Source organism: Amblyraja radiata, chromosome 38, assembly GCF_010909765.2.
Source record: "Amblyraja radiata isolate CabotCenter1 chromosome 38, sAmbRad1.1.pri, whole genome shotgun sequence".
NCBI classification, from domain to species: Eukaryota; Metazoa; Chordata; class Chondrichthyes; order Rajiformes; family Rajidae; genus Amblyraja; species Amblyraja radiata.
In genome coordinates, this window is record NC_045993.1 from 9,626,065 (window position 1) to 9,639,756 (window position 13,692).

Here is a 13,692-nt window from a genome sequence, read left to right on the forward strand (position 1 = left end):
AAGCAAACATACAGGCTCTGGGCCAGATCGTTGCAGGGTGCAGTGGGTTAATGTGAATGGGATTGCAGACCCACTTTGACACCCGCACTCTCTTCCCATTCTATAATCAAACATCGGTTTCTCTTTCAGATTCCAAGGAAAGTGCTGAAAAGAAAATCATTGTGACCGGATCCACAGAAGATGATGGTTGGTGAATCTCTCTGTCTGGGGGTTTAGACTGTGGGGTTTAGAGATACAGCGCGGAAACAGGACCTCCTGCCCGCTCGTGCGTAGGGATGATAGACACAAACAGCTGGAGAAACTCAGCGGGACAGGCAGCGTCTCTGGATGAAAGGGATAGGTGACGTTTTGGGTCGCTGGAGGCCAATCTCAAGAAGGGTTTCGACCCGAGACGTCAGCTATTCCTTCTCTCCAGAGAGTCTGCCTGACCCGCTGAGTTACTCCGGCTTGTTGCGCCTGCTTCAGCCCACCGAGTCCAGGCCGACCCGTCGATCACCCGTCCACGCTAGTTCCACGTTATCCAGCGTTCTCATCCACTGCCGGACGCGCCAGGGACAATTTACACGTCTTTGGAGCGTGGGAGGAAACCGGAGCACCCGGAGAAAACCCACGCGGTCACAGGGAGAACGTGCAAACTCCGCACAGACAGCACCGGAGGTCGGGATGGAACCCAGGTTTCTGGCGCTGTGAGGCAGAAACTCTAGGGCACGGTGGCGCAGCGGTAGAGTTGCTCCCTCACAGCCACCAGAGACCCAGGTTCGATCCTGACTACGGGCGCTGTCTGTACGGAGTTTGTACGTTCTCCCCGTGACCTGCGTGGGTTTTCACCGGGAGCTCCGGTTTCCTCCCACAGGTTTGTAGGCTAATGGGCTCCTGTAAATTATCCCTAGTGTGTGTGGGATAGTGCTAATGTGCGAGGTGACCGCTGGTCGGCACGGACTCGGTGGGCCGAAGGGCCTGTTTCCTCGATGTATCTCAAAAGTCGAAAGTGGTTTACAAGGGTGGCGCATGGGACTGGGCGGTTATACGTTTGCAAAGATCGAACAGACGGTGGAAGATTTCTCCAAAATATAGACCGACTGTAATCATTAAATCATTCATCGGTCTGAAGAAGGGTCTCGACCCGAAACGTCACCCATTCCTTCTCTCCAGAGATGCTGCCTGTCCCGCTGAGTTACTCCAGCACTCTGTGCCTAACATCTTTTGGTGCAATGCATTGAAATCCTTTCCTTTACCTTCCAGATTCTGCGGAGAAAGAGAGTCACTCTGCATCTCGAGGTACGGATATTTATATTTCAATGTCTCCTGGATAAGGATTGTAACATAGTTGTATAATAGTTTATTTAGGATCTATGTTTGTATTGTACCATGGTGGAGGGTTCTGGTTTGTTTTATTGAAGTGTAAATATTATTTTTAATAATTGATTAAATTTTTTGATTAAAAAAAAGGATTGAAACATAGTTGTATATTTAGTATATTTGTTTGTCTTGCATTATGGTGGAGGGTTCTGGTTTGTTTTATTCTAGTGAAAATATTATTTTTAATAATTGATTTCATTTTTTGATCATTTAAAAAAAACATGTAATTTAAAAAAAACAGTGCAGAGATAAAGGGGGCGGTATTTAGTGCACGCTATAACGTTGAGGTCCCATGTCCGTGTCCCATCCTCAGTGCTCTCAGCAGCTGGATTGGGGAGATGCCCACATCAGCCAGTGGCCAGACCCGAGGAAGGGCCACATGGGAGCTAGAGGAGGCACTGCTGAGAACAAGGAGGAGGAGGAGGGGGGGGGGGGGTGAAACCACCAAGAGGAGGAGCCGGGGGGGGGGGGGGGGGGGGAGGGGGAGAACCAAGGAGGTCTTGGCATGGGGGGTACCATCTTGAGGGGAGGGAGGGGGGAGAGCAAAGGGGGACCTGGTGAAGGGGAATGGCTGGGAGGGGGGAGAACATTGTAAAACATTGTCTGCGCCCTTTAGGTGGCGACCATTTGCATACCTCGGGCGTGTGCAAGCAACTGCAACTTGACAATAAGCTATTCCATTCATTCATTCATTCATTCATTGGAAGGGGGGGGATCGAGAGTGTGAACACACACTTTCTCCTTACACGGACTAATTTTAAATCTGTGAACCTGCCCACGCCCGTTTTCCATTTCGTAATCAAAGGCCTCGTTCCCATTTCAGATTCCAAGGAGAGCGGGGAGACGGAAATCAAAGTGCTGGGATCCAGAGATGATGACGGTGGGTGGACCCGTGTGTCTGGGGATTGTCGGTCGGGCCGCTGGAGGGGAGCTGGGTCTGTGAGGATGAACCTCCATGAGGTCAGGACCGCCCTCTAGTTGGTGGGAGGATGGTTCAGTTGCCTGATAACGGCTGGGGAAAATAACCTGTCCCTGAATTCAGTGCGCGCAATCCTGAGAGGTGTCGGGTAGACGCACAGAGTCTCTTGCCCAGAGTAGGGGAATCGAGAACCAGGGGACATAGGTTTAGAATGAGCTTCTACTGGAAGTGGTGGAGGCAGGTTCGATTTATTATTTAAAAATAAATTGGATAGGTATATGGACGGGAAAGGAATGGAGGGTTATGGTCTGAGTGCAGGTAGATGGGACTAGGTGAGAGTAAGTGTTCGGCACGGACTAGAAGGGCCGAGATGGCCTGTTTCTGTGCATTGTTATATGGTTATATGGTTTAAGGTGAGGGGTGAAAAGATTTAATAAGAACCTCAGGTAGACAAAAATGCTGGAGAAACTCAGCGGGTGAGGCAGCATCTATGGAGCAAAGAAATAGGTGGGGTTTTCGGGTCGAGACCCTTCTTCAGACCCGAAACTTCACCTATTCCTTTGCTCCATAGATGCTGCCTCACCCGCTGAGTTTCTCCAGCATTTTTGTCTACCTGAGGTTTTTCCAGCATCTGCAGTTCCCTCTTAAACATAGGAACCTGAGGGTGTATGGAACGTGCTGCCAGATAAGGTAGTTGAGGCGGGGACTATTGTATTTAGACAGATACATGGATAGGGCAAGTTTGGAGGAATATGGGCCAAACGCAGGCAGGTGGGACTTACGTAGATGGGACATGTTGGTCGGTGTGGGCAAGTTGGGATGAATGGCCTGTTTCCTCACAATATGGAAACAGCCAACATCATGTCATGTAGGGAGGAACAGATGTTGTCGGAAGGAACTGCAGATGCTGGATTATAATAATAATAATAATACATTTTATTTATGGGCGCCTTTCAAGAGTCTCAAGGACACCTTACAAAAATTGAGCATGTAGAGGAAAAACATGTAAGGGGAATGAAATAAATAGTAGAGACATGACTAGTACACAAAGTAAAGACAGAATTCAATACAAAACACAGTACGAGGCAATTAATGCACAGATGAAAAGGGAGGGGGACGTGGGGCTAAGGATAGGCAGAGGTGAAGAGATGGGTCTTGAGGCGGGACTGGAAGATGGTGAGGGACACGGAATTGCGGATCAGTTGGGGGAGGGAGTTCCAGAGCCTGGGAGCTGCCCTGGAGAAGGCTCTGTCCCCAAAACTGCGGAGGTTGGACTTGTGGATGGAGAGGAGACCGGCTGATGTGGATCTGAGGGACCGTGAGGGTTGGTAGGGGGAGAGGAGGTCAGTGAGATATGGGGGGGGGGGCAGATGGTGGAGGACTTTGTATGTGAGGACCAGGATTTTGTAGGTGATCCGGTGGGAGATGGGAAGCCAGTGAAGTTGTTTGAGGACTGGAGTGATGTGATGATGATGAAGATAGACACAAAATGCTGGAGTAACTCAGCGGCTCAGGCAGCATCTCCTGAGAAAAATAATAGGTGGTGTTTTGGGTCAGAACCCCTCTTCAGATTTCTTCAGAGTTGAAGAAGGGCCCCAGCCCAAAATGTCACCCATCCTTTTTCTCCAGAGATGCTGCCTGACCCGCTGAGTTACTCCAGCACTAACATTGACGTCGAACATCAAGTTATGTATGGATTGAAAATATTTCCTTTCCCTTCCAGATTCTGCGGAGAAAGAGGGTCGCTCTGCCTCTCGAGGTACGGATATTTATATTTCAATGTCTCCCTGTAACATTCACTGGTGAACAATCCATCCACCCATCGGTGGGTGAGGTTTAGAGGGATAGGGGCCAAACGCGGGCAGGTGGGACTAGTGTAGATGTACAAAAAAAGTAACGGCCATAGGTAAACAGGAGATCAGTCGCTCTGCCTGAACCTACCTGATCTCCCAGTTCCTAAACACTTTAACTCCTCCTCCCATTCCCACACTGACCTTTCTGTCCAGGGCCTCCTCCACTGTCAGAGTGAGGCTAAACGCAAATTAGAGGAACAGCCCCTCATATTTCAATTGGGCAGCTTACAGCCCAGTGGTATGAATATTGATTTCTCTAACTTCAAGTAACCCCGGCATTCCCTCTCTCTCTATCCCTCCCCCACCCAAGTCGCACCAGCTTCTTGTTCTCACCCAACAAACAGCTAACAATGGCCTGTTTCCTGTATCATCGGGTTTTTGTTGCATATCTTTCATTCATTGTTCTTTATCTCTCTACATATCTCTCGTTTCCCTTATCCCTAACAAGTCTGGAGAAGGGTCTCGACCCCGAACGTCACCCATTCCTTTTCTCCAGAGATGCTGCCTGTCCCGGCTGAGTTACTCCAGCGTTTAGTGTCTATCTTCGAGAGACATAGACGGTGATATAGGGAGAAATAGAACAAATGAATCTTTTTCTTCTTGCGTATGGCGTGCACAGCCTAAAGTTGTAGGACAACTTGTTCTATTTGATCTTATTTGATTGTGCACGCCGGGTTGATTGCATTCGTCGAAACAGGGCGGACCACGTGAAGGTTGCAATCACCCACCACAAACAAATGAATGAATTAAAGGGCCGGTCCCACTTTCAAGACCTAATTCACGACCTTTTTTACTCGTGGACATTTTTCATCAGGCTAGAAAAACGCCCCGACCTACTTGATACCACGAGTACCTACGACTAGCATCACGGCCTGCTACGGCCTACCTACGACCTTGTGACGACCATGCTGCGAGTATGAGTCAAGGGCAAACTCGGCAGAGGTCGTGAATTGGGTCGTGAAAGTGGGACAGGCCCTTAACATGCAAAAATTATTTTTAAAAAGGATAGTTAGCTGGGTAAGACTCAACTCGTGTGGCGTTGAAAAGGCTTTTGGAATGGCACATATATATGCAGGGACTGAAGCGATATGGATCATGTACAGGTGGATAAGAGTTGGGCTTGGCCTCGTGCTCAGCATAGACATTGTGGGCCGAAGGGCCTGATCCTGTGTAGTACTGCTCTATGTTCTGTAGGGGAGCTGTTCATGGAGAGCTACTGAGATGGGCGCGGAGTAAAGTGTATGTGAGTGTGCCCAGGGACCTGCGCCCAGGGCCGGCCTTACGCCGATTGGACCGATTGCTCCCAATTGGGCCTCGCGCTAATTTTCCATATTTTATACGGAAATACGAATTTGCGTTGTTAATTACAGATTTAAAAAAAACATTCGCCTTGTTAAAAACGAGCGTGGATAAAAACCGCTGCACCGGCCATCAGACAAACACGATTTGTTAACTACCACTGTTCGTGCTTGTTAACAGCCAGTAGTTAACATGTAGTTATACAAAGTGTCATCAATGCATCGATCCACATTCCTCAGTAAATGTAATTGTGTTTTGACCAAGTATTAATGACGCCGCGTTCCTTTGAATAAAATTCACGGGAGTTACTGACAGTCAGTCGGGAGCAGGAGAGATTCACACAGTGTATAATCCATAGCACCTTAGAGTACAATTTCATAATATATACTAAATAACAGGGCTGACAGACCTTGGCTGGGAACCTAGGGCTCACCAAAATTGTTCCCAATTGGGCCCCGCACCTCCTAAGGCCGGCCCTGCCTGCGCCTAACGTAGACACACTTTGACACCGTGATCCTGCCACACTCACTCCCATTTTATGATGAGAAATTTCCTTTTTAATTTCAGATTCCAAGGAAAGTGGTGAAAGGAAAATCAAGCACCTTGGATCCAGTGAAGATGATGGTTTGTAGATCTCGCTATAGGTTGGGGGGGGGGGAGGGGGGGAGGAGAGGGGGGGGGGGATTATTGCCTCTTCTAACGAACAGGATCAAGCGCCAGAATCACAGGAGACACCCCAACAGGGTCAACAATTAACACCTTCAGGATAGAGAGGTAGAGTTGCTGCCTCACAGCGCCGGAGACCCGGGTTCGATCCTGACCACGGGTGCTGTCTGTACGGAGTTTGTACGTTCTCCCCGTGACCCGCGTGGGTTTTCTCCGGGTGCTCAGGTTTCCTCCCACACGCCAAAGATGCACAGGTTTCTAAGTCAATTGCCTTCTGTAAATTGTCTCCAGTGCGTAGGACATTGCAGGCTAACGGGCTGATCGCTGGTCGGGTCTGCGCCGTCTCGGTGGGCCGAAGGGCCTGTTTCCGTGCTGTATCTCTAATCCAGTGGTTCTTAACCTTTTTGGCACCAGTACGCGCATTCGCGAACAAAATACTGTATGTGGTGCGTGTCCATTTGTTAGGTTCCTAAACGTGGGCTCAACAAATTGATATGTTATTAGTGTCCCCTTCATGTCCCCCGGCAAAGACACAAACGACCCCCCATAGGGGGTCACGACCCCCAGGTTAAGAACCACTGCTCTAAACTAAACTGAATTAAGTTCAGAGTTTCTGGTGAATAATCGAGGTGGGGGTGTCACCAGCCCAGGTGAAAGGTGTGTTGCTGTCCACAGGTATAGGGGGCACACTCTAAACTGTTTGAGTCACTGATCGGAAAAACGCAAACCCTCTTCCTTCTGTTTCAGACTCTGCCGAGAACGAGAGTGGGCCGGATACTAAAGGTAGTTCTCCTGATCTGTAAACGCCATGTCACTGGGTTAGGGCGAAATATTATATATACGGAAAGGGAGGCGATTTAAACTATTCTGACAGCGAGATCCAGCCAACATCACAGAGGGACAGATTCTAGGTCAGTAGGAGATGAGGAGGAATTTCTTTAGTCGGAGGGTGGTGAATCTGTGGAATTCATTGCCACAGAGGGCTGTGGAGGCCCAAGTCAGTGGGTATTTTTAAGGCGGAGATAGATAGATTCTTGATCAGTACGGGTGTCAGTGGTTATGGGGAGAAGGCAGGAGAATGGGGTTAGGAGGGAGAGATAGATCAGCCATGATTGAATGGTGGAGTAGACTTGATGGGCCGAATGGCCTAATTCTGGTCCTATTCCTCATGAACATGGACTCATTGGACTATTGGGTGAAGGGAGAACAGCTCGTAGGGCAGCATGTTGGCGCAGCGGTAGAGTTGCTGACTTGCAGCACCCGGGACCTGGGTTCGATTCTGACCAGGGGTGCTATCTGCGTGGAATTTGTACGTTCTCCCTGTGACCGCGTGGGTTTTCTCCGGATGCTCCCGTTTCATCACACATTCCATAGACATACAGCTTTGTAGCTTAATTGGCTTTGGAAAAAATTGGGAAAAATTGTCCCTAGTGTGTAGGATATTATTAGTGTATGTGGTGAACGCTGGTCGGCATTGACACGGTGGGCCGAAGGGCCTGTGTCCGTGCTGTATCCCTGATGTCTAAAGGTGTGTAGTTCTGTGTGGGTGCTACTGTATGTGTGACTGTGTGTGTGACTGTGTGTGTGTGTGACTGTGTGTGTGACTGTGTGTGTGACTGTGTGTGTGTGTGTGTGTGTGTGTGTGTGTGTGTGTGTGTGTGTGTGTGTGTGTGTGTGTGTGTGTGTGTATGTGTGTGTGTGTGACTGAGTGTGTGTGTGTGTGTGTGTGTGTGTGTGTGTGTGTGTGTGTGTGTGTGTGTGTGTGTGTGTGTATGTGTGTGTGTGTGTGACTGTGTGTGTGTGTGTGTGTGTGTGTCATAAGGTCATATATCATAAGTGATAGGAGTAGAATTAGGCCATTCGGCCCATCAATTCTTGGGATCGGTGAAGTAAAATCCTTTCCTTTCCCTTCCAGATTCTGCGGAGAAAGAGAGTCGATCTGCATCTCGAGGTACGGATATTTATATTTCAATGTCTCCCTGTAACATTCACTGGTGAACAATCCATCCACTCATCTGTGAGGTTTAGAGGGATAGGGGCCAAACGCGGGCAGGTGGGACTAGTGTAGATGGGGCATGTTGGTCGGCATGGGCAAGCTGGGCCGAAGGGCCTGTGTCCGTGCTGTATATGAGGTGTTGTTCCTCCAGTTTGTGTGTGGCCTCACTCTGACAGTGGAGGAGGCCCAGGACAGAAAGGTCAGTGTGGGAATGGGAAGGGGGGTTAAAATGGTTGTCAACCGGGAGATCCAGTAGACCTTGGCGGACCGAGCGCAAGTGTTTGGTGAAACGGTCGCCCCGTCTACGCTCGGTCTCGCCGATGTAAAGGCGGCCAGTCAGGGATGAAACTACCGCAGTCATTCCCCATTTTATAATCAATCACCAACGTTTGTTTCAGATTCGGAAGAAAGTGCGGAGAGGAAAATCAAAGTGATCGTATCGAGAGAAGATGATGGTACGTAGATGTGTGTGTGTGTGTGTGTGTGTGGAGATGTCACCTGCACATGTCCTGGGTTGTCATGGTTACTGGGGGAGAGGGATCTTGGAAAAAACGTTCGGAAAACTAACCGTGAGACCAGGAAACTGAAACCCTCTTCCTTGTGTTTCAGACTCTGCCGAGAACGAGAGTGGGCCGGATACTAAAGGTAGTTCTCCTGATCTGCTCGTCACCGGGATAGGGTGAACTGTCGTTAAAATGGGAGGGAGAGTTTCAGAGCTACACTGGCAGCTGGGCACAGGGAACGTCTTGGGATCGGTGAAGTGAAATTCTTTCCTTTCCCTTCCAGATTCTGCGGAGAAAGAGAGTCGATCTGCATCTCGAGGTACGGATATTTATATTTCAATGTCTCCCTGTAACATTCACTGGTGAACAATCCATCCACCCATTGGTGAGGTTTAGAGGGATAGGGGCCAAACGCGGGCAGGTGGGACTAGTGTGGGCAGCATGCGCACCCTGGGCCGAAGGGCCTGTTTCCGTGCAGCGTGACTATTTACAATATACATCGATGATTTAGATGAAGGGATTCAAAGTAACATTAGCAAATTTGCAGATGACACAAAGCTGGGTGGCAGTGTGAACTGTGAGGAGGATGCTATGAGAATGCAGGGTGACTCGGACAGGTTGGGTGAGTGGGCAAATGCATGGCAGATGCAGTTTAATGTAGATAAATGTGAGGTTATCCACTTTGGTGGCAAAAACAAGAAGGCAGATTACTATCTAAATGGTGTCAAGTTGGGAAAAGGGGAAGTACAACGGGATCTGGGGATCCTTGTTCATCAGTCAATGAAAGTAAGCATGCAGGTACAGCAGGCAGTGAAGAAAGCGAATGGCACGTTGGCCTTTAAAACAAGAGGAATTGAGTATAGGAGCAAAGAGGTCCTTCTGCAGTTGTTTAGGGCCCTACTTCTTCTTTCGTGTGGCAGTGCACAGCCTAAAGTTGTTGGACAACTTGTTCTATTTGATCTTCCGTTGGTGCACGTCGAGTTGATTGCATTAGTCGAAACAGGGCGGACCACGTGAAGGTTGCAATCTTCCACCCCGAGATTGGAGTTGAGAGGGAGAGATAGATCAGCCATGATTGAATAGCAGAATAGGTTCAATGGGTCAAATGTCCTAATTCCACTCTTATAACCTATGAACTAATGAACCTGTTCTAGTGTAGAAACAGATGCTGGTTGATGCACTAAAGGGCACAGTTTGCTGAAATAAATCAGCGGGTCAGGCAGCATCCCTGGAGAACATGGACAGGTGACATTTTGGGCTCGAGGCCCTTCTAGTGTATATACTGAAACTCTTTTTTCCCTTTCTTTCCAGAATCTGCAGAGAAAGAGAGTCACTCTGCATCTAGAGGTAAGGATATTTATGTTCGCAAAGTATCCCTGTAACATTCACTGGTGGACAATCCATTGACAATTGAACGAAAGACCCTGTGTGAATGTAAATGGTTGAGGGTTAGCATGGACTCAACGGGCCGAAGGGCCTGTGTCTGTGTTGTATATGAGGTGCTGTTCCTCCAGTTTGTGTGTGTGGCCTCACTCTGACAGTGGAGGAGGCCCAGGACAGAAAGGTCAGTGTGGGAATGGGAAGGGGGGTTAAATTAGTTGGGAACCGGGAGATCCAGTAGACCTTGGCGGACCGAGCGCAAGTGTTTGGTGAAACGGTCGCCCCGTCTACGCTCGGTCTCGCCGATGTAAAGGCGGCCAGTCAGGGATGAAACTACCGCAGTCATTCCCCATTTTATAATCAATCACCAACGTTTGTTTCAGATTCCAAAGAAAGTGCGGAGAGGAAAATCGAGATGATTGTATCGAGAGAAGATGATGGTACGTAGATGTGTGTGTGTGTGTGTGTGTGGAGATGTCACCTGCACATGTCCTGGGTTGTCATGGTTACTGGGGGAGAGGGATCTTGGAAAGAAACGTCGGGAAAACCAACCGTGAGACCAGGAAACTGAAACCCTCTTCCTTGTGTTTCAGACTCGGCCGAGAACGAGAGTGGGCCGGATACTAAAGGTAGTTCTTAAGTTCATTCGTTGAGAGGGAGAGGTTTAGAGCGAGTGTTCGGCACAAGTTCTAGGAGCAGAATTAGGCCATTCGGCCCATCAAGTCTACTCCACCATTCAATCATGGCTGATCTATCTCTCCCTCTCAACCCCATTCTCCTGCCTTCTCCCCATAACCCCTGACACCCGCACTAATCAAGAACCTATCTATCTCTGCCTTAAAAATATCCATTGACTTGGCCTCCACGGCCGTCTGTGGCAATGAATTCCACAGATTCACCACCCTCCGAATAAAGAAATTCCTCCTCATCTCCTTCCTAAAGTAACTTCCTTTAATTCTGAGGCTGTGCCCACTGGTCCTAGACTCTCCCACTAGTGGAGACATCCTCTCCACATCCACTCTATCCAGGCCTTTCACTATTCAGTAAAGTTTCAATCAGGTTCCCCCCTCATCCTTCTAAACTCCAGCGAGTACAGGCCCAGCGCCGTCAAACGCTCATCGTAAGTTAACCCACTCATTCCTGGGATCATTCTCGTAAACCTCCTCTGGACCCTCTCCAGAGCCAGCACAACCTTCCTCAGATATGGGGATCACAACAGCTCACAATACTCCAAATGCGGCCTGACCGGCGCCTTATAGAGCCTCAGCATTCCATCCCTGTATTTTTATTCTAGTCCTCTCGAGATAACTGCTAGCATTGTGTTCACCTTCCATACTACCCATTCAACGTGCAAGTTGACTTTTTGGGAATCCTGCACCAACATTCCCAAGTCCCTTTGCACCTCCATACTTCACTGGGATAGAGTGAATTGTTGTTAAAATGGGAGGGAGAGTTTCAGAGCTACACTGGCAGCTGGGCACAGGGAACGTCTTGGGATCGGTGAAGTGAAATCCTTTCCTTTCCCTTCCAGATTCTGCGGAGAAAGAGAGTCGATCTGCATCTCGAGGTACGGATATTTATATTTCAATGTCTCCCTGTAACATTCACTGGTGAACAATCCATCCACCCATCGGTGAGGATTAGAGGGATAGGGGCCAAACGCGGGCAGGTGGGACTAGTGTGGGCAGCATGCGCACCCTGGGCCGAAGGGCCTGTTTCCGTGCAGTGTGACTATTTACAATATACATCAATGATTTAGATGAAGGGATTCAATGAAGGGATTCAAAGCAAATTTGCAGATGACACAAAGCTGGGTGGCAGTGTGAACTGTGAGGAGGATGCTATGAGAATGCAGGGTGACTTGGACAGGTTGGGTGAGTGGGCAGATGCATGGCAGATGCAGTTTAATGTAGATAAATGTGAGGTTATCCACTTTGGTGGCAAAATCAAGAAGGCAGATTACTATCTAAATGGTGTCAAGTTGGGAAAAGGGGAAGTACAACGGGATCTGGGGGTCCTTGTACATCAGTCAATGAAAGTAAGCATGCAGGTACAGCAGGCAGTTAAGAAAGCGAATGGCACGTTGGCCTTTAAAACAAGAGGAATTGAGTATAGGAGCAAAGAGGTCCTTCTGCAGTTGTTTAGGGCCCTACTTCTTCTTTCGTGTGGCATGCACAGCCTAAAGTTGTTGGACAACTTGTTCTATTTGATCTTCCGTTGGTGCACGTCGAGTTGATTGCATTAGTCGAAACAGGGCGGACCACGTGAAGGTTGCAATCTTCCACCCCGAGATTGGAGTTGAGAGGGAGAGATAGATCAGCCATGATTGAATAGCAGAATAGGCTCAATGGGTCAAATGTCCTAATTCCACTCTTATAACCTATGAACTAATGAACCTGTTCTAGTGTAGAAACAGATGCTGGTTGATGCACTGAAGGACACAGTTTGCTGAAATAAATCAGCGGGTCAGGCAGCATCCCTGGAGAACATGGACAGGTGACATTTTGGGCTCGAGGCCCTTCTAGTGTATTTACTGAAACTTTTTTTTCCCTTTCTTTCCAGAATCTGCAGAGAAAGAGAGTCACTCTGCATCTAGAGGTAAGGATATTTATGTTCGCAAAGTATCCCTGTAACATTCACTGGTGGACAATCCATTGACAATTGAACGAAAGACCCTGTGTGAATGTAAATGGTTGAGGGTTGGCATGGACTCAACGGGCCGAAGGGCCTGTGTCTGTGTTGTATATGAGGTGCTGCTCCTCTAGTTTGTGTGTGGCCTCACTCTGACAGTGGAGGAGGCCCAGGACTGAAAGGCCAGTGTGGGAATGGGAAGGGGAGTTAACAACCTGGAGATCCAGCAGGCCTTGGCGGACCGAGCGCAAGTGTTTGGTGAAACGGTCGCCCCGTCTACGCTCGGTCTCGCCCATGTAAAGGCGGCCAGTCAGGGATGAAACTACCGCAGTCGTTCCCCATTTTATAATCAATCACCAACGTTTGTTTCAGATTCCAAAGAAAGTGCGGAGAGGAAAATCAAAGTGATTGTATCGAGAGAAGTTGATGGTACGTAGATGTGTGTGTGTGTGTGTGTGTGGAGATGTCACCTGCACATGTCCTGGGTTGTCATGGTTACTGGGGGAGAGGGATCTTGGAAAAAAACGTTGGGAAAACCAACCGTGAGACCAGGGAACTGAAACCCTCTTCCTTGTGTTTCAGACTCGGCCGAGAACGAGAGTGGGCCGGATACTAAAGGTAGTTCTTAAGTTCATTCGTTGAGAGGGAGAGGTTTAGAGTGTGTGTTCGGCACAAGTTCTAGGAGCAGAATTAGGCCATTCGGCCCATCAAGTCTACTCCACCATTCAATCATGGCTGATCTATCTCTCCCTCTCAACCCCATTCTCCTGCCTTCTCCCCATAACCCCTGACACCCGCACTAATCAAGAATCTATCTATCTCTACCTTAAAAATGTCCACTGACTTGGCCTCCACAGCCGTCTGTGGCAATGAATTCCACAGATTCACCTCCCTCCGAATAAAGAAATTCCTCCTCATCTCCTTCCTAAAGTAACTTCCTTTTATTCTGAGGCTGTGCCCTCTGGTCCTAGACTCTCCCACTAGTGGAGACATCCTCTCCACATCCACTCTATCCAGGCCTTTCACTATTCAGTAAAGTTTCAATCAGGTTTACCCCCTCATCCTTCTAAACTCCAGCGAGTACAG

At 48.7% G+C, this 13,692-nt stretch overlaps 1 protein-coding gene across 1 annotated transcript in view; it reads left to right on the forward strand.

The window, feature by feature from the left end:
* The window catches only part of LOC116966803 (caldesmon-like), an 88,680-nt gene that overhangs the window by 16,627 nt on the left and 58,361 nt on the right, over nt 1–13,692 (forward strand). The window contains exons 6-19 of the mRNA XM_033013142.1: nt 130–186; nt 1,243–1,278; nt 2,183–2,239; nt 4,002–4,037; nt 5,998–6,054; nt 6,844–6,879; nt 8,012–8,047; nt 8,491–8,547; nt 8,702–8,737; nt 8,879–8,914; nt 10,359–10,415; nt 10,569–10,604; nt 11,507–11,542; nt 12,538–12,573. Coding sequence (XP_032869033.1) covers nt 130–186; nt 1,243–1,278; nt 2,183–2,239; nt 4,002–4,037; nt 5,998–6,054; nt 6,844–6,879; nt 8,012–8,047; nt 8,491–8,547; nt 8,702–8,737; nt 8,879–8,914; nt 10,359–10,415; nt 10,569–10,604; nt 11,507–11,542; nt 12,538–12,573 — 609 coding nt within the window. The remainder of the gene's footprint in view (nt 1–129; nt 187–1,242; nt 1,279–2,182; nt 2,240–4,001; nt 4,038–5,997; nt 6,055–6,843; nt 6,880–8,011; nt 8,048–8,490; nt 8,548–8,701; nt 8,738–8,878; nt 8,915–10,358; nt 10,416–10,568; nt 10,605–11,506; nt 11,543–12,537; nt 12,574–13,692) is intronic.